General features: G+C 39.5%; 1 protein-coding gene across 1 annotated transcript in view; it reads left to right on the top strand.

The window, feature by feature from the left end:
• The window catches only part of myo7bb (myosin VIIBb), a 61364-nt gene extending 56853 nt beyond the window's left edge, over positions 1-4511 (top strand). Inside the window, exon 47 of the mRNA XM_037546335.1 lies at positions 3238-4511. Coding sequence (XP_037402232.1) covers positions 3238-3378 — 141 coding nt within the window. The 3' untranslated portion in view covers positions 3379-4511. The remainder of the gene's footprint in view (positions 1-3237) is intronic.
• Positions 4512-21536: the final 17025 nt, after the last annotated feature.

Genomic DNA, 21536 nt, shown 5'->3' with positions numbered 1-21536 from the left:
GGGGTAGCACTTACAGACTGGTGACAAATAAAAGGAAAACCCAGCACAGTAAGAGGCTGGGCTGCCAAAGAACTGTATCATCTTTGGAACTGCACAAGAGGGACACCATTCAATAGATTCCTCAGTTGGTGATTTGGTATAGTGGAAAATACTGCGGAACATTATAATCGGTCCAGAATTCACCACAGGTGTCGAACTGGGCTAAGATTTAGTGGCTGTGAAGAACATAGCATATGATTTACATTATTTTTATACTTATTCAATCATTCAGTGACCCATTATTCCATTTGGATGGGAACCTTGTCATCCTGGAAGAGGATAATACTTCATCATACACTGCAAAAAATCTCTTAGTGATTGTAAACATCTGAAATGTAGTCAGTATATCTACTGTTTCTCATTCTGAGACTGTTGTAAGAATATTGTGAGATTATTGAACTTACTTCTAGACATTTTTACTTGTTTTTAAGCAGTTTTATCTTATGAGCAAAATGAGCAGGATGATAACGTGGTGAAACTACTCTATGAACAGTTAAATTTGAATGATTTTTTATACACTTCATTTCGATGGTAACCCTTTATTCAGCTACCTGAACTTTTGGCTTAAAACAGAATTATATCATAAACTAATCAAGCAGAGCAGGTTCATGAGAAGCCTGGCCACTTCCTATTTCCCCCATTATATCAAACACAGGACGGCTAAACAGCAGAGGGCGCCCGTGAGCGAGTCCTCAATGAATGAGGGTGAATGGAGCTCAACGGCTAAAAATGCAAAGTAGTTTCTAATCACTCGCCCAGAACTTTCATTTTAGAAAGTAGAAGGATATATTTTGCAAAAAAAACCCAAAAATCTTACTGATATGTATCCTTTTTTCTACAGCTAGTTTTGGGCAGCAGGAGGCGGGCTTTACTGCTGAGCCTGATGATTGGCGAGCGGAGCAGCTCATTGGCTTGCGCTCACTGACATCATGAATGTACAGGAGGTGCCTCCTATAACTTGAGTTTAAAAGCTCTTAAAAAATATAACAGCAGTGTTAAAACATTTTGTGCTGTTCAGGAAATGAATGCATTCTTTACATTAAAAATGTTTGAGCGTTTATAAACTATGATTTTGCTCAAATGCTCCATATCAACCCATTTATTTTAGACTCACTTGGGAGCGCCCCCTAGTGTTAGTGTTAGTGTTAGGAAACCGGGAGACATTGCAGAGTGGGAATTCTCGTCTCTACAACTTCTCTGTAATCGACTACTAAATTCCTTCCTAACTAATTTGGTTGTCGATTTTAGTTGACCAAGTCGAATGACCATGCTCACTGAATGCACTCTTTCCATACCAATTTCCAACCCCACTGACCTCTTTCCTCCTCTTTCTAAAAGCAGATGTCACTTGAGTCACTGTTCCTTTTGAAACACTAGTCAGCTGAGCAGCATTTGTGACTTAAGTTCATACATTTTTTGGCTTCTTGGAATTTTTGCATGCCACATTTATGCCACAGAGCAGGTTAGGAGGACAGGAGGTTAACAGCTTATCTGTACTGTTCAGAGTGCCTGTCTGGAAGCATCTCCACTCATTTATTCAAGTTTCTCCTTTAATTTATCACCAGTCTGTTTGTATTGTATATAGAATGTGTAAACACTTGTATGTAATAACAATTTCTAAACCTAATCCTAAACCTAACCCTGACTTTAAAACCTCTGTAAACTCCAAATACTAACCTGAACCTGAGCTGAGATTAATAACCATAACCCTACAAAATGATGCATCTCCTCTCAACGCTACCCACAGTGATAGGTGCAAGATTAAAACTCTGCTTTATTTGTAAAAATAAAAGATTAAAGATAAAAATAAAAAGAGTAAAGAAGCGGTACTATATTGAACCACGAAGCCTTTGCGCAATGCATGTGAAAGGGTTCTTCAGATTGATGGAGAATGTGCCTTTATAGAACTCTTTTGAGAAAGGGTTCTATATAGAACCCTGTATACAACACATTCTCCATCAATCTGAAGAACTCTGTGAAAAGTATATAGCACCCAAAAGGGTTCTTCTGTTGTTATGGTGTCAAGCTTGTAACAATAGAAGAACCCTTTTTGGTACTATATAGAACCCTTTTCAAAAAGGTTCTATATAGAGCTGTCTATTCTAGCATTTCATGTGATGTCACACCATACAGTCGCTGCCATTTGCTGTTCACACCTCGTTCAGCTGAAGAAGGGATTAATTAGCTAATAATATCAGGTATTTTAACCAGGAATCCACAGTTATGCAGTTCAGGAGTTTCAGGACTGGAGCTGAACTCTGAACTAACTGCATCAGCAAACTTACAGAGGTGTGTCGAAACACGACATCGGTGGACGAAGTACGCAAACCATGTACTCGAGTTAAAGTAGATACACCCAAGGTAAAATATTACTCCAGTAAAAGTAGAAGTTCCTCCCTTTAGACCTCCACTTGAGTAAAAGTACTAAAGTATTTACCTTCAAATGTACTAAAGTATCAAAAGTAAAAGTACTAAAAGGTTAATTCTGGCTCTGATGCCCTGTTATCATTTTTATAACAAGACTCGCTTCATGAGCTCATTTCAGGTGAAAGTCCTCCAGCGTCTCTCTTGGTAAACCAGTCTTTTAATAGAACGTCATTAATTAGTGACACTGACGTCTATTAAAATGATCATAAACACAAAACACTGAAGGTAAACAGTTTCCATCAGGGAGAACCGAGTGGCTCTGAAATCACTTTTACACACAAGCAAAGTTTCAGTTTCAGATTTATTTACAACTTAGTTCCAAGTTTAAGTTGGGTAAAACACTGATGGCAGCTCTAGTTTAAACTCTGACATTTGAAGCCTGTAATGAGCTTCATTGTGGATGTTTTAGTGTTTCAGTAAATCCTTCAGAAAATACTTCAACTTGAAGCCTCACTCTTAACACTGGAGGAGGCTTTAGTACAGTACGCTTCACTTTACTTAGAGTGGAAAAATACGACTTATGAGCTCTTATAATTTGTTATGAACAGTACTTATAATGCATAATGTTAGCAATTCATAATGCATAATAAGCATGGCTATAACATTTATAACTATAGCATTTTTATAAATACTTAGTCATAGTTATGATGCCTTTTGAATGCATTATAACATGTTATGAATGTGTTTATAAATGCTTACAAATGTGACATTCATAGAAAGTGTCACCAAATCATCTTTCACACACATTGTCTGGTGGTTTTGTCTTTAAAGGGGTATAAAATAGATGACCTGCTGAAGTCCTATGTGAGCATGTATCAGGACGAGAGGACCAACGCCATGCCCAGAAACCAGCTGGGTGCAGAAGAACACTCAAGACTTCAGCACAGACACATGCCATTCTTTTTTAACTGATGGAGTATTTCGTTTAACTGATGTACAGCGCTGTGAAAAAGTATTTGCTCCTCACCTGATTCCTTCTGTCTTTGCTAATTTGTCGCATTTAAATATTTCAGATCATCCAACTATTTTTCATTTAAGATAAAGACAACAAGAGTAAACACAGCTTTTAAGTGGCCATGTCATTTATTGAAGATAAAGATTTATTCTAAGCTTATGTCACCCATGTGAAAAAGTAATCGACCCCCTAAACCTAACTGGTTGTCCCACCCTCGGCAGGAACAATTGCAAACATCTGCGATAGTCTTTTACATCACTGTGGAGGAATGTTGGCTCACTCTTCTTTGCAGAATTGTTTTAATTTGGCTACATTGGAGGGTTTTTGAGCATTAACTGACCCTGTAAGCCTGTATGCCAGTTGCGAGACCCATGCCTTCCAAAAAGTTCCACCTTTGCCTCACCAGTCCACATAATATTATCCCAAAAGTCTTGGTGGTCATCTAGATGTTTTTCTACAAATGTGAGACAAGCCTTTGTGTTTCTTTTGGTCAGCAGTGGTTTGCGCCTTGCAGTTCTCCCATTTTCGCCCAGTGTCTTTCATATTGTGGAATCGTGTGAGGCCTGCAGTTCTTTAGATCTGGGTTCTTTTGTGACCTCCTGGATGAGTCGTCAATGCATTCTTGGTGAAATGTTGCCAGGTCAGCAACTGCTGGGAAGGTTCACCACTGCTCAGTTGTCTCCATTTGTGGACAGTGGCTTTTACTGTGGTTCTCTTGAGTCCCATAGCTTCAGCAATTGGTTTGTAGATCTTTCCAGGCTGGTAGATTTCAATGACTTAAATCTCTTTAGAAGAGAGACGTGGCATCATGTGCTGTTTTTGAGACCTTCTAGCTGTCTCACATTGCCAGGCAGGTCCTATTTAAGTGATATTTAGATTCTGTAGGACCATCTTTTTTATCATGCCTGGGTGTGGACAGTAAAATTGAACGCAACTGTCAATTAAATTTGGTTGACCTCTCCGGACTATATTTTGGTTTGTCCATCTGAATTTTCATGACCAAATCATGAGGCAAATTATTCAGTAACTGCATGAAATAAATGCAAATTATTTATTTATTTATTTATTTTTGTAAAAGTTCCCCTCAAATGAACAGAACGTGTGTTTTATGATCTACACATATCGCTATACGGCGGAAAAACGGCTCGACTTTCAGTAGAAAAACAAACCGAGTTCAGCTTCTTTTATTATAAGGGTTTAAAATGACATCACCATCTATTTGACTGGAAAGAAGAGGTACAGCCTCACACGACACCCAGCTTCTGAATGTAGCTTATGAAATATGAACGTTATGAAGAACATGACAAAGTGCGTTTTGAACCATCGGTGGTCTCAAGGAGCTGAAGAGGCTACCTGGTTGATTTAGTAGCTAAGAGGTCAGTTACTTTTCACATAGGGCCAGGTAGAGCTGAACAGCACTGGTCCATTAATTAACGTAAATGTCTCTTAAGAGCAGCATTTCATGTTTACTTGAGGATAGGAGAAGTTGGGAAGGGGTGAACACTTTTTCACTGCACCATAGGTCTGGAAAACAAGAACGGAGGAGACGTAGACATGGATTTTGAAAATGTTTTTACCAAGTCGGTAAAATTTCATTTAAACTGTAGTTTTATATACTTGAGTTCCATGTTATATAGTAGTTTTTCCAGAATTAACTGTGGAAATGAAGCACTGACGATGGTTATAGAACTCAGTCTGTTTAATTCCCAGATCTTCATAAACACTCATAAAAATAATCTTAACAAGTGAAAATGTCTTCAATGTAATGAATAAATCTAACATCTCTCATTATGAGTCTGCTGTAAGAACATTCTAAGATTATTCCACCTGTTTCTGTACATTTTTACTAGTTTTAAGTGATTTTATCTGGTGAAAGTGTCTGATTCCATTGGCAGATTAGTTCACTTGCTTGGAGAAATAATGAAGATAATTTTGCTCATTTCAAGAAATAATGATTAAAACAAGGAACATGATCTGCCAATGAAATCAGACACTTTTATAAGATAAAACTGCTTAAAAACAAGTAAAAATGTCTAGAAATAAGTTCAATAATCTCATAATATTCTTACAACAGTCTCATAATGAGAAATGTCAGATATACTGACTACTTTTAAGACGTTTACACTCACTGTGATATGATTTTTTGCAGTGCATCATGACTTTTGATTGCATTTGATTAACCTACCTTGAGTAATTTACACTCATACTTTTGTTGACTACAGTATATTGGCTCATTTTGCTTATTTTCTCACAGTGTGTGTGTTTGCGCTGTCGGGTCAGTGGTCAGTGGTCAGGCAGGCTCCATTTACCAGACGCTGGTCGTCGTCATCGTCGTAGAATTATTACCTGACTGGAACCGTTCTGAGCCATGTTCCTCGCTCGCGTCCCCGTGCCTTCATTTATCAGTGAAGCAACATAACGTAATGCCTCATTCCTCTGGACACCTTTAGACACACTGACTCAGAGTCGAGGAACGAAGGTTAAGCAAAAGATTAAACGTGGTTCTTCAAGGGTTCTTTAGTCAAGAAAATGTTTATATATAGAACCCTGAAGACTTGGCATAATTAAAGGGTTCTTTGTATCATAAAAGGGTTCTTCAAGTTGATGAAAAATGTGCATGAATGTGCTATAGATGGTTCTATATAATAACAGAACCTTTTTGATAAGGGTTCTATACAGCACCCCAAAAGGGTTCTTCTGTTCTTACAAGATTGACAGCATAACAATAGAAGAACCCTTTTGGGTGCTATATAAACTCTTAAAAAAGATGGTTCTTCAAGGGTTCTTTAGTAAAGAAACTCAAAGGTCCCATTGCATGATTAAGGGGTTCTTTGCATCAAGGAAGTCCTTCAGGTTGATGGAGATCGTGCTGTAGATCGAGAGAGGTTCTGTATAGCATATGTACAAGCTTGGCATTGTAACAGTAGAAGAACCCTTTTCAGACACGTTCTATCTAAAACCCTCTACAACACATTCTAAAGAACCATTTCATGATGCAAAGAACGCTTTAATCATAGGTTCTTTGAGTGTGCATGATTCTATGTAGAACCATTTTCTTTACTAAACCCTTGAAGAGCCATCTTTTTTGAAAGTGTAGAACCATTTTCAAAAAGGTTCCATATAGAACCATCTACAGCACGTTCTCCATCAATCTGAAGAACCATGTCATGATGCAAACAGCCATTGAATCATAGAAAGGGTTCTTTGATTGTTCATGGTTCTATATAGAACCATTTTTTTTAACTAAAGAACCCTTGAAGCACCATCTTTTTTTAAGAGCATACCAAAAAGCTATTTGGAGACTACTGTGTAACTGATATGGAACCGATATTCCATGAAAGGGTTCTTCACGCTGATTTAAAATGTGCATGAAATGTGCTATAGACAGCTCTATATAACAGAACCTTTTTGAAAAGAGTTCTATATAGCACCTAAAACAGTTCTTCTATTGTTGCAAGCTTGACGCCATAACATTAGAAGAACCCTATTGGGTGCTATATACACTCTTAAAAAAGATAGTTCTTCATGGGTTCTTTAGTAACTAAAATCGCTCTATATAGAACCATGAACACTCAAAGAACCCTTGATTAAATGATTCAATTTGAATTAAAAATGAATAATCATTTGCATCAAGAAAGGGTTCTTCGGACTGATAGAGAATGTGCTGTAGATGACCCTGAAAAAGGTTCTATATAGCAACCAAACAGGGCTCTTCTGTTGTTACAAGTTTGACATCATAACAGTAGAAGAACCCTTTTCAAAAAGGTTCTATATAGAACCATCTGTAGCACATTCTTAAGAGGCGTTTCATGATGCACAGAATCCTTTATTTGTGTGTTCTGTGAATGTTCATGGTTCTTTATAGAACCTTTTTTTTACTAAAGATATTGAAATAACGTTGCTTTGTGAGTGAGGAACTGATGTTTGGGCCCAGATAGGAGAACTTTAACGTTGAAGTGGCTTTAATTGAGTTTTGATTGACAGTTTATTTACTTGTGTGACTTGTTGACTTCAAACACCATCTGTCTGTATTTCTCCTGATGTTCCTACATAGCGGTTCGGTTCTCTTTTCTGTGTGCTGATAAATAAACACTGATTCTGATTTCAGGAAGATCTGCATGCGTTTATTTACCAAAACACATGTTTACACGTTTCTTCTCACAGTAAATGTAGTTGATCAGCTAAGAACTTTGCTTCTTTAGTTAGTTAGTAACCTTGGAGTTACAGGGCTAATGTACATTCTTAAAAACGAGGTTCTTCAAGGGTTCTTTTAGTAAGGGGATTGGTTCTTTTTAGAACCATGAACACTCAAAAAAAGCCTATTTGAAGGGTCCTTGGCATGGTGAAATGGTTCTTCAGATTGCAGAAGAACGTGCTGTAGATGACTCTATATAGAACCACTTTTAAAAAGGTTCTACATAGAACCATCTACAGAATATTCTCCATCAATCTGAAGAACCCTTTCATCATGCAAAGAACACTTTAATCATGCAATTGGTTCTTTGAGTGGTCATGGTTTTATATAGAAGCATTTTCTTTACTAGATGGTTCTTCAAGGCTTCTTTAGTAAAGAGAAGGGTTCTATTTAGAACCATCGGCTATGTAGAATGTTGAGAAAAAAGTTTCTATATAGTACAAAAATGGTTCTCAGTAAAGAAAATGGTTCTACATACAACCATGTACACTCAAAGACCCCATTGCATGATTAAACGGTTCATTGCATCTGGAAATTGTTCTTCAGATTGAAGAATGGAAAATTTGCTGTATGTGGCTCTATATGAAACTTTTTTGAAAAGGTTCTATATAGCACCAAAATGGTTCTTCTATTGTCATGTCAAGCTTGTAATAATAGCAGAACCTTTTTTGGTGCTATATAGCACCAACACATTCTCCATCGATCTGGAAAACCATTTCATAATGCAATGAACCAACTAAGCATACAAAGGAACCATTTTCTTTGCTAATTAGCCCTTGGAGAACCATTTTATTTATGCATGAAGTTGAATAGCAGAACACGTTTTGGTGCTATATAGAACCATATATAGCACACTCAGAAATCTGAAGAACCATTTCACCGTGCAAACAGTTCTTTGAGCATTCATGGTTGTAATAGATCCATTACTATAGAACCCCTGAAGAACCATCTTAAGAGTGTAGCCCATAGCCCTGCTGAAAAAAACATTGTGTTCCTGTTGGTTCCTGTTCGCTTTGAAAGGTATTTTGGTTTTTAGGGGTTAATATCACAGTGTAAGGGATGGTGGTGGTTTAACAGGTGACCAGTGGCTGATTCTAAGTGCATTTGATGGTTTCCTAATGGGACCTAAAGGTGTTCTACAGGAAAATAGTGGTCTCTACTGGAAACCATTAAGAAAATTCACATTAGAAGGCAAAACCATCAGGTTTTTCAGCAGGGAAGTAATGGAAGCTTAGCTATGTGACGTTCTTCCATCCATGTTCATAGATAACAGTGTGTCATACAGTGTGAGAGACCATAACCAGGGTCCGTGTTACAGACAATTCTGAGCTCAGATCATTTATCTGCTTTGTTGTTATGGCAACTTCAGTTAAGACTGTATTAAAGACAGAAGCTGTTACAGACCAACAGTTATTAAGTCTATAATCTTATCTCCAGATAAGAAAACGGTGTCACAGAAACATCCTAAGTTGCCAAAATATCCTAAATATTTTCTTAACTTCAAGATAAACCCCAGAACTGTCTTAACTTCTGTTTTAACCGTCTGTTTGTAGCGTTTAATGCAGTGAAAGGCAGCACAGTTCACTATAACCAGCATAACGACGCTGCTTTTATCTACACTGAAAAAGGGGCCTTGACTTATGAACACTTTTATTTATAGAAGTGTTTAAAACCCCCAGACGCTGCAGTCATGACCTCCACCGTCCCCTCTTATCACCTCAGTGTGTTAAGGTTGATTAAAAACTCGTCAGATACAATATTACAGTGATGGTGGTGAATAATGAGGAGACGTAGCTGAACGGGCGTCTGTTTATTAGGAGGAGTAACGTTAGCGCGTTTGGGGAATGGAGACTGAAACTGTGGAGCGGTGACTCTGATAAACAGCACAAAGCGCTGAGACGACATTACTAACTCTCTAAAACTTTTTACCTCAGTAATGTTAGTGGTAGCATTAGCTAAGGCTAGCTGCCTAGCTGACTAGCTTGATTATGTGTTTATGTTTCAGCCCTGTATGGTCGGTTGCTAGGAAACAGAGGTGACAGTTGATTGTCTATTTCAAACGATAAAAGTTAAGATTTCCTAACTTGACATAAGAAGATAAGATTCCTAAATTAAGATTTGCTTCTGTAACACAAATTTGTAAACAATCTTATCTGGCCTGTCAAAAGTTTCTGTAACAGGGACCCAGGTCTATTAGAGATACTGAACACCTCCACACAGTCTGAGGTGAGTGTGATGATTTAGGCATGTTAGTCTGATAATAAGATTTCTTTACGTGTAAGCTACATTAGCCTCGTAGCTCCAGTGCAAACGGTCTTAGCTGATCAGAAAACTGTGTGAATGATTACCTCCCAGCTCAGTAATTACAAACCCTCTCAAAGGGTCTGGCAAACCTGCCTCCTACGGAGGTGGAAACTCCCTCAGCAGGTCTCTGACAGCTCTGAGCTGCTTTTAACAGCACTGCTGAGCTCAGAGTGGAGCTGAAAGGAAGCCTTGTGCTCCAGTGTGGAAAATCCAACAAACATTCGCCTGCAGTCCCCGCAGCTGATTCTTATTTTTGGCCTTGGTGAACGCTTTGCTGCATATTTAACAGCGGCACTGTGGCTACGGCAGGCCTCCATTATGCTTGAATGTTGATGTGTTAGTGAGACAAGACCTTTCAGGAAAAGAGGGAAGCTGTGTTCGGGGGGTACGTGATGTTTGGGGCCTGTGAAACATCACATTTTTCCACTTCTTCAACCTTAAAGTGGTACTTTGGTGAAAAATCACACACACACAGTTTTTCCAAAGTAGCTGGTCACCCAAGAATTGTGGAGCTATGAGGCAAATGCAAGCTTATATGCCACCAATTAGCATGGTGCTAACTGCAGGCCTAAATCATCACACACTTCACTCAAACCAGGTAGAGTTGTTCAGTAATCTCTAATAGACTTTGTGGTTTCTGACACTGTACACAGCAAAAATAACAGATTAACAAGTGTAAGCATCTTAAATGTAGTGATTAAATCTAATATCTCTCATTATGAGTCTGCTGTAAGAATAGTCTAAGATTATTCCACCTGTTTCTGTACATTTTTACTTGTTTTAAGTGATTTTATCTGGTGAAAGTGTCTGATTCCATTGGCAGATTAGTTCACTTGTTTGGAGAAATAATGAAGGTAATTTTGCTCATTTCAAGAAATAATGATTAAAACAAGGAACATGATCTGCCAATGAAATCAGACACTTTTATAAGATAAAACTGCTTAAAAACAAGTAAAAATGTCCAGAAATAAGTTCAATAATCTCACAGTATTCTTACAACAGCCTCATAATGAGAAATATTAGATATACTGACTACATGTAAATCAAATCAAATCAAATCAAATTTATTTATATAGCGCTTTTTACAACTGATGTTGTCACAAAGCAGCTTTACAAAAATGGTAATCACAGCACAGATGTAAGATGTTTACACTCACTAAGACATCATTTTTTACAGTATATGCAGTGTACCTGCGTCAGGTTCCAGTCCTCATGGGCCAAAACTCTGCAGACTTCAGCTCACTGCCTCATTAAACACCCCCAATTCAGATCAGCTACTTAGCAAGGCCTTCATGAACTGAATTGAGAGAGTTAGAAGAGGGTAAATGCTGACCTCCACAGCACTTCGGCCTGGAAAGTCCCCAGCTTGACACGCATGGACGAAAGTATGTTGCATAGCTAAAGACAGCACTAGCAACCTTTCTGATAGCTCAATTATGACTGTCCTGTTGTTTATACTCATAGATAACAGTATTTCCATGGCAGAAACCACATAAAAATGCAGTTTGCACAATTTGTTACTGTTAACAACATTAGCTTCATAGCTCTAGTGCCCCGTGTCAAACAAAAAGACCAAAAGTATTTTAATTTTCTATTAATATTAGCCTGTTTCACACTGTGCTGAACTACAGTTCCCATCATGCACTGCAATGTAATGTGCACTCTGACTTTCCTACCCCAATAACAGTCTGAGGGTAGCGGTTACACCTCAATTCTACACAATTCTACACAGTTCCACACCAGACCTATCACCAAGCACACTAACCACAGTTCAGCTGCAGTTCAACCAGTATAAACACCAAACATCAGCTCAGCAGCTCAGAAACTGAGCCCAAGTCTTACTGAACTTGCAGCAAAGAAAGGATGCCAGGGGTCTTGTTCAAGCAGATAGATGGGTTTAAAAAACTGAGCTCTTGGGGACAATTAAATATTGAATATTTTAAGCTCTATTAGGAGTGTCTGTATTTTACTGCTGAGGCTATTATGAGTAAACAGTGGCCAGTGTTAGTTTTCTCTGGCCCATGGATTTATTGAGATTTCCTAATATGGCCTTTTTACTCATTGAGTTTCACACCCCTGCTCTAATGCAAACTTAAGACACCAAGAGTGGTGGACAGTAACTGAGTAAATGTAATTAGTTTCTGTACTTAAGTACTTTTTTGTGTATCTGTACTGAAGTTTTTCCATTCTGGGTGACTTTTTACTTTCACTCCACTACATTTCAGAGTCTAATATTTGACTTTTTCCTCCGCTACATTTTGAGAAATCTGTCGTTCCTTTTGGTTTCTTTGTATATAAAAACATAGCATGTCAAAACGAAAGAAGCGCAAAGCCAGAGCACCAATCAGGGCCCAGCGGTCACTTTGGTTAGAGTTGGTTTTGACCTGTTGGTCATACCGACCCAGTGCAGCACACGGTTCAACGTCAGCGCAGCAGCGTAAAATTTTGGGAGAGTCTGTTCAACATAAATGATGAACTAACCTAACTTTGTGTAAATAGAGCACAATATAGAAATATGTCCACATATGCAGTCGTGACTGACGCGGCTTTTTACTGAATTTCTACAAACACCATTTCATTTTATAGTAAATTAGTTTGGGCTGGTTTATGTTTATGAACAGAGGCCTACAGATCAACATAGTAAAGGAGCTCATCTGTGATCCTGAGTTTAAAGCCAGTTTTTATTCAACTTAAACTTGGAACTAAGTTGTAAATAAATCTTAAACTGAAACTTTGCTTCTGTGTAAAAGTGATTTCAGAGCCACTCGGTTCTCCCTGATGGAAACTGCAGTTAGTTCAGAGTTCAGCTCCAGTCCTGAAACTCCTGAACTGCATAACTGTGGATTCCTGGTTAAAATACCTGATATTATTAGCTAATTAATCCCTTCTTCAGCTGAACGAGGTGTGAACAGCAAATGGCAGCGACCGTATGGTGTGACATCACATGAAATGCTAGAATAGACAGCTCTATATAGAACCTTTTTGAAAAGGGTTCTATATAGTACCAAAAAGGGTTCTTAGAGTAATATTTTACATTGGGTATCTCTACTTTAACTCAAGTACATGGTTTGTGTACTTTGTTCACCACTGGACACCTAACATGCTGTAGCAGATTGATAATATATGGGTTGAGTGGAAATCTTAAGTTTGCGAAACAATCACTTTAACCTGCATAACTCCTTTATTTTTGCCAACACATTCGTGATGCTGTGAAGTCATCTGTCCACATTAAGTCCAGGTGACTTCTCAGACCACAGCTCTACAGCCTGTTCACAAAGGAAGGCCTGTAATACTCGTGGCTTTCTGCATTAGAGGGTCTTATTCCCTCTACGCTTAACGGTTGTGCTATGTGTGTTATAGTGTGTTGTATTATGTTTGGCCAGAGTCCAGAATGTGAGAAGGAAATGTTGATGCCGTGTTTTGCAGGCATGTGGCTTTGGAAACTCTCAAGCGCTTCTGGTTATGTAATGCAAGAGTGATGTGTTTCACTGTAGGGCTCTTACCCTCAATGCCAAAGGTCCTGAGAGCTCAGTAATCCTGACAAGCTGCACATGTGTTTTCTTTCTGTCCAAACTGCTGAAAAGGTGATATACCAGAAATTCCAGAGGCACTCAGGGTGCATGTAAGGACTGTAAGAGTAACAGCAAAAACAGCCAAATAATATAAAAGATTTCCAGTCTCACTATTTGGATATCTATTATCCCCTGTAGAGTACATTATATTTCCAAAAGTATTTGTTCTTCTGGCTTCACACACATATGAAGTTGAGTGACATCCCATTCTTAATCCATAGGGTTTAATATGATGTCAGCTCACCCTTTGCAGCTGTAACAGCTTCAACTCTTCTGGGAAGGCTTTCCACAAGGGTTAGGAGTGTGTTTATGGGAATTTTTGACCGTTCTTCCAGAAGCACATTTGTGAGGTCAGACACTGATGTTGGATGAGAAGGCCTGGCTCACAGTCTCCACTGTAATTCATCCCAAAGGTGTTCTGTCAGGTTGAGGTCAGGACTCTGTGCAGGCCAGTCAAGTTCTTCCAGACCAAACTGGCTCATCCATGTCTTTACGGACCTGCTTTGTGCCCTGGTGCTCAGTCATGTTGGAACAGGAAGAGGCCGTCCCCAAACTGTTCCCACAAAGTTGGGGGCACGAAATTGTCCAAAATCTCTTGGTCTGTCGAAGCATTAAGAGTTCCTTTCACTGGAACTAAGGGGCCATGCCCAATTCCTGAAAAACAACCCCACACCATAATCCCCTCTCCACCAAACTTTACACTTGACACAGTGTGGTCACTCTGCTCTGTCATTTTATGTGGCCGACCACTTCATGGCTGAGTTGCTGTCGTTCCCAATCGCTTCCACTTTGTTATAATAACACTGACAGTTGACTGTGGAATATTTAGTAGTGAGGAAATTTCACAACTGGACTTCACAAGCAAGTGGCATCCAATCACGGTACCACGCTGGAATTCACTGAGCTCATGAGGAACATTCAGACAAACAGATTTCTCAAAATGTAGTGGAGGAAAAAATAAGATTTGACTTTGAAATGTAGTGAGTGAAAGTAAAAAGTCACCCAAAATGGAAAAGCTTCAGTACAGATACACGAAAAAACTACTTAAGTACAGTAACCAATTACATTTATTTACTTACTGTCCACCACTGCTAAATAATAAAACAATGTGTCCCCAAACTTTTGACAGGCAGTGTAGATCTGACTCATTGTGGTTAAGCTGAACATGTTACACACACAAACCACAACCATGAAGTGTGTTTGTATCTGGATGGAGGAAAAAAAGCAGCCATGAAGCTGGATGAGTTTATTTTTCCCTGCAGCCTCAATTGCTGAGAAGACCCAGGCTCTCACTGTTATTCCATCCAGCCATGAATCAATGCTGGACACACAACCCAGCGGGAACAGAGCAGTCAATCTCTGAACACACTGCAGTTCACTCAGTCACTCTGTGTGTCAAAGAAAGATTTTACATTCGTTTAAATGGCATTTTAGCTTAAGTGATGATGGGTTCAACTCTACAGTGCAAAACATAATATCTTAGTGCATGTAAACACCTTAAATGTAGTCAGTATATCTACTATTTCTCATTATGAGGCTGTTGTAAGAATATTGTGAGATTATTGAACTGATTTTTAGCCATTTTTACTTGTTTTTAAGCAGTTTTATCTTATAAAAGTGTCTGATTTCATTGGCAGATCATGTGACTTGTTTTAAGCATTCTTTTTAGAAATGATACCATAGATTCCAAAGCATCCACCTACCAACGTCCTCCAATACCAACAGCCTAGTAACCACCTGGAATAACGCATGAACTACTTACGAGATCCAAGCAACCACCTAAGATAACTTAGAAACCACCTAGCAATACTTTAGCAAACATCTTGGATACCTTAACAACTACCTAGCAACACCTTAGCAACCACCTGAAACACCATAGCATCCACCTAGCAACCACTGGTGATACTATAGCAACCACCCAACACCACCCTAACAACTACCTGCAATACTATAGCAACTGCTTTGTTAAACCCAACCATCCAGAATAAATAGCCCAGAATCGCCATGGAATTGTTTAAGCTGCACTGTGATGCTGCATTTTCTTCAGGATTAGTATCTAAGCTATTTGAATATGCAGTGGGAACAATGCATGATTAGCATGATTACACTGAAAATTATGTCTTAGTGAGTGTAAACATCTTAAATGTAGTCAGTATATCTAATATTTCTCATTATGAGACTGTTGTAAGAATATTGAACTTATTTCTAGACATTTTTACTTGTTTTTAAGCAGTTTTATCTTATAAAAGTGTCTGATTTCATTGGCAGATCATGTTCCTTGTTTTAATCATTATTTCTTGAAATGAGCAAAATTACCTTCATTATTTCTCCAAACAAGTGAACTAATCTGCCAATGGAATCAGACACTTTCACCAGATAAAATCACTTAAAACGAGTAAAAATGTACAGAAACAGGTGGAATAATCTTAAAATATTCTTACAGCAGACTCATAATGAGCATCACCAAGAGTGACCGTGGCAAAGGGTGTTTATTCTGGATGGTTGCCAGGGTTAACAAAGCAGTTGCTACAGTGTTGCAGGTGGTTGTGAGGGTGGTGTTGTGTTGTGCTATAGTATCACAGGTGGTTGCTAGATGGTTGATATGGTGTTCCAGATGTTTTTTAGGGTGTCTCCAGGCAGATGCTATGTTAACTTAATTGGTTGCTAGAATGTTGTAAAACAGCTGAGATGGTCTCCAAAGTAGTTGCTTGGCTAGGTTGGTCCTATAGTGTTTCAGGTGATTGCTAGAGTGTTGCTAGGTAGTTGATAAGGTATCCAAGAATTGCTAGGTGGTTTCTGTGCTTGGTGGTTGCTGAACCTTGTAAGCGGTTCATGTGTCATTCCAGGTGGTTAGTAGGCTGTTGGTATTGGAGGTAGCTGCTAGGGTGTTGGTAGGTGGATGCTTTGGTATGTATGGTGGTTGCTAGGAGGTGCTTTGGTGTTCCAAGTGGTTGCTAGGGTATTGTTAAGTGGTTAATGTGGTATTGAAGGTGATTGCTAGGGTGTTAGGTGGTTGCTGTGGTGTCTTTTATTGCTGCAAGTGTGGTTGCTAGGGTATTGATAGGTGGTTGCTATGGTATCTCTGGTCGTTGCAAGGTAGACACTATGGTGTTCCAAGTGGTTGCTAGGGTGTTGCCAGTCAGATGCTATGTTATCTTAGGTGGTTGCTATAATGTTCCTAAATGGCCGACATTGTATCCAAAGTGGTTGCTAGGCTAGGTGCTAGGCTAGGTGCTATACTGTTTCAGATGAGTAGTTGCTAAGGTATCCAAGATGTTTGCTAAAGTATTGCTATAAGGTTTCTATGCTATCTTAGGTGGTTGCTAGGGTCTTGTTACTGGGTTATGTGTTATTTCAGGTGGATACTAGGATGTTGGTATTGGAGGTAGTTACTAGGGTGTTGGTAGGTGGATGCTTTAGTGGTTGCTAGGATGCTATGGTGTTCCAAGTAACTACTAGGCTATTGTTATCTATGGTATTGGAGGTTACTGCTAGGGTGTTATAGGTAGTTACTATGGTGTCTTTTATGGCTTTTGCAAAGTGGTCACTATGGTGTTCCAGGTGGTTGCTACAGTATTGCTAGATGGTTGCTATGGTATTTCAGGTGGTTGCTAGGGTGTTTCTAGGTGGCTACTCCCAAGTTCATAGAGGGGAGCCCACATACTAAATGATTCTATTTCAGTGTGTTGAGTATTCCTACAAGACAAAATTAGAATAAAACCTATGAACAGTTTCTATGCAGAAACTTACATATCCTATCAAACTGACACATATCCAATCAAGAAGCTGTATACAAGCACATATTTCACAATCAGGCTGAATATTCTGGAGTTCGCTCGGTGTCAGTATCTCAAAACTGAGGATCCTGCGATGTGGACAGAAATTCAGCAGAAAATTCATAATAAAAAACGTATATTGTATAACAATAGTGTTGTACATTGGGCAATCAGTAACAATGCCAGCTGGAAGTGAAGCAGATTACTGAGAGCTGGAAAAAGAAGAAATGAACGTTTGTTTATGTCCGTTTTCTCAGCTTTGCAAGTGGAGCAGCACTTTTAAACCCTTTCGCAACCTGAGCGCTCCACTTTCCCCCCATTTCGTACGTGCTCAAAAAGGAACTCAAGACATGCCAAAGTGCCTTTCAAACCGCTGAGGAATGTTGGCGCACGCTCAGGTTTCTGAATGAGCAGAGAGAATGCGAGGCCTGCGCTCATAAACGAGATTAATTGCACCTTAGCTGCTTTGTTGGGCCCGCACAAGCCGTAGCCATGAATACAGTGCTAAATCTTCTCATTCTAACCAAAAGGATTTTCCCTGCTTACATAAGTTTAGTCTTTGCCAAGTTTCTCTTTAACCCAGGTCAGATATTAATGTGGAACAGCTCTGAGTCCTTCTAGAGTTTACCTGTTAAAATGGGATTCGTTCATGGAAGGTGTAAAGCAAACAGAGAAGCCGCACAGTATTTAGAGGCCAAGGTCGTGAAACTTCTTCCCTCCGGGGTGGGGAGTGGGGGGGGTGGGGGTTGTATCATCACTGTTCAAAATAATATATTCATATTTTTTATGTATGTTTGTGTTTACTGTTATATATGAAATAAAGGTTCTGTACCTTTTTACTTCATCAAGGTACAAAAACAATGGATAGGTGGCTGCTTTGGTATCGCTGGTGGTCACGGAAGCCTCAGGCCAATACAGCCCACCATGTCTGAACGCTTTCTCATGTGTGAGATTCTGCAGATGGAATCTGAAATGTTCAGCTCTCACTTGCTGCAGAGACGGTAGAAACCTCAAGAATAGAAGACAGAATGACAGGCATTTACTGCAGCGTCACACAGGCCAAAGGGACGAGCCCCAGCCGCACATTGCGCACATAATATGTTAAAACTCATCCAGCAGTCCAGCCACGATTAGCCTGACTACAGACGGAGGTGGGTAACCATGATGTATCCCATAAACGCACACTGTACAAACTGACATCTAAACAAGCGTAAACATCCTAAATATAGTCAGTATATCTGATATTTCTCATTATGAGGCTGTTGTAAGAATATTGTGAGATTATTGAACTTATTTCTAGACATTTTTACTTGTTTTTAAGCAGTTTTATCTTATAAAAGTGTCTGATTTCACTGGCAGATCATGTTCCTTGTTTTAATCATTATTTCTTGAAATGAGGTGGAATAATCTTAGAATATTCTTACAGCAGACTCATAATGAGGGATATTAGCTTTGTTGACTACATTTAAGACATTTTCACTGTGTAAGATGTTATTTTTGCTGTGCTGATTACAAGTAGTATCTCAAAATAATGATTCATTTTCTTGAATTATTGACATCTCAAAATGACACTTTCTCTGAATATTGACGTTTTTGAAAATTGAATTACTAAATTTCAAGAAAGTAATTTTTGGATACTATTTTATATATTTTATTTTATATATATACTAATTTTTGGAAAAATAATTTTGGGATACTAAGTCATTACTTTAACATAGTTAAACTTCTGAGATAATGTCATTATTTCAAGATATTTTGTCAAAATTCTGGTAAAATTCTGGTCCCCTGCAACTTCCTCCAGCTCAATCCCGGGGACCCCAAGCCGCTCCCAGGCCAACTTTGAGATATAATCCCTCCAGCGGGTCCTATAGGACGACCCCATAGTCTTGCCCCAGTAGGCCGTGCCTGGTACACCCCCACTGGGAGGCGTTCAGGGGCATCCGGGTCAGATGCCTGAACCACCTCAGCTGGCTCCTCTCAATGCAGAGGAGTAGCGGTTCTACTCCAAGCTCCTCTTGGATGGCCGAGCTCCTCACTCTATCAAGTAGAGTGCAGCCCACCACCCTGCGAAGAGGCTCATTTCTGCCGCTTGTATTCGTGATCTCATTCTTTTGGTCATTACCCACAGCTCATGACACTCATCACAGCTCACCCATAGGTGAGGGTTGGGATGTAGACCAACCTGTAAACAGAGAGCTTCACCTTATGGCTCAGCTCCCTCTTCACCACTACAGTCTGGTACAGTGACCACATTACTGCTGTCACCTGTCCCAGCCTGCGGCCGATCTCACCATCCCTCTTCCCATCACTCGTGAACAAGACCCCAAGATACTTAAACTCCACCACCTGGGGCAGGTCCTTTCCCCTTACCTGGAGTGGGCATGCCATCCTTTTCTGGGCTATTTCAAGATACTAATTCATCATTTTTTCACACATTGCTGCCAGAAACAGAGAAGACCTGTTGTTCTCTCCCCTAATGTGGGCTTTTGTACTTTTCTGAGTGTTTGAGTATTTAAATCATCCTAATTTGTATTCTACTACAGTGTATTTGTAAGAAAAAGAATCTATTGTGCGTTCAGCGGAAAGGTCCTGGGCTGCTTTACCGATGCTCACATCTGTTGCTCTTGAGCTTTAGCATTTTACTTTAAACTTCAGTTTCTGTGCTGATAAATGCTGAATGTAAGATCCACTGCAGTTCTGTTCAGATACACTCTCAGACATAAAGGTACTAAACTGTCTCTGGGTCAGTTGCCCTCAGGTCTCTGGGGTGGGACCCTCAAGACTCCATCTCAGTACCTTTAGTCAGGGAACGTAACTGAACCATAATCCACTGAAATGATGTGTTCTAAGCTGTACTGACTCCACACACCCCGCCTCGCCTCCAGGCTTTTATTCTACTGCTCTGTTTTAAAACATTCCGTATGAAAAGGTACAAATACCAACTTTTCACCTGGAGAAATTGATTTAAGCTTCACAATCAGACCTTAAACCCACTGCTGGACCTTTGAGGGAACATTTACATTGTTTGTACCTTGATGAAGGAAAAATGTACCTGCACAGCAGTTTTGGGGCCTCAGGCTTGTTTCTAATAGTTGCTGCTTTTACTTCTACTCCAGTCATTATTCCAGCAAAGTAACAGCACTTTTACTGGAGTACAGGTCTAGGCTGCTCTACCCGCCCCAGTGCATATATAATGCAGCGAGAGTCGAGCACGTGAGCTGCGGCTCTGATGACACAGTCACATTCCTCTTAATTGTTTTGTAATGAGGTCCTGCAGTGGGAGCGGCCGGCCAACGGATGCCTATTTCAACACACACACACACACACACACACATACACATGTATACATACCCTCCCCCCCCAAGCCCTGAAGTGGCAGTGCACACACATGGTTACTGGTGTTTCCACCTCAGCCCTGTAAAATTTCCCGACACTCACTAAATCCAGTAGATGGGCAGCTGTGCTGTGGATTCAGTCAAAGGTAGATAGATGCCAGTTCAGCTACAGAACCTAATCTTCTAAGCTACATACTTAAAAATGATGGCTCTTCAAGGGTTCTTTAGCAAAGAAGATGGTTCTATATAGAACCATGAACAATCCAAGGACCCATTGCATTATTCTGTGCATTGTGAAAGGGTTCTTCAGATTGATGGCGATTGTGTTTTATGTGTTTCTAGAACGTACAGCACCAAAAGAGTTCTCCTACTCTTACAAGCTTGTCATTGCGAGACTAGAAGAACCCCTTTTTGGTGCTACATAGAACCATATGCAGCACATTCTCCATTAATCTGAACAATCCTCGCACAATGCAAAGAACCATTTAAGCATACAAAAGCTTCTTTTAATGTTCATGGTTCTACATGAAACCATTTTCTTTACTAAAGAACCCTTGAAGAACCATCTTTATTTTCAGAGTGCAGTTATCGTAATGATTCAGTCAGTAATCCAGTTCACAAAACTGCTGTTCAGATCCTGCGTTTACCTCCACTTCCAGTGCCAATTACCTCTCCGTTTAAAAACCAGAGCAACGTATAAAACTTTCCATCACATCTCAAACCGTCCTCTGATTGACTTGGACTCTGACTTTAAGCATGCGTGACCAGTGGGATGCATGCTGGTCTGTGCTGTGTTTTTTAGTAAGGCTGTTCCAGACAGATGTCAAGGGTAGTCTGAACCAATCCAGCCTATTCTTTGTATTCAAATTGTTGACTGGATAAGCAATTTAAACTTCATATGAAATACAAATGTATGAAGACATTTGGGTTCCA

This window comes from Pygocentrus nattereri, chromosome 17 (assembly GCF_015220715.1).
Source record: "Pygocentrus nattereri isolate fPygNat1 chromosome 17, fPygNat1.pri, whole genome shotgun sequence".
Classification (NCBI taxonomy): Eukaryota; Metazoa; Chordata; class Actinopteri; order Characiformes; family Serrasalmidae; genus Pygocentrus; species Pygocentrus nattereri.
This window is presented reverse-complemented; position numbering and strand designations above follow the sequence as displayed.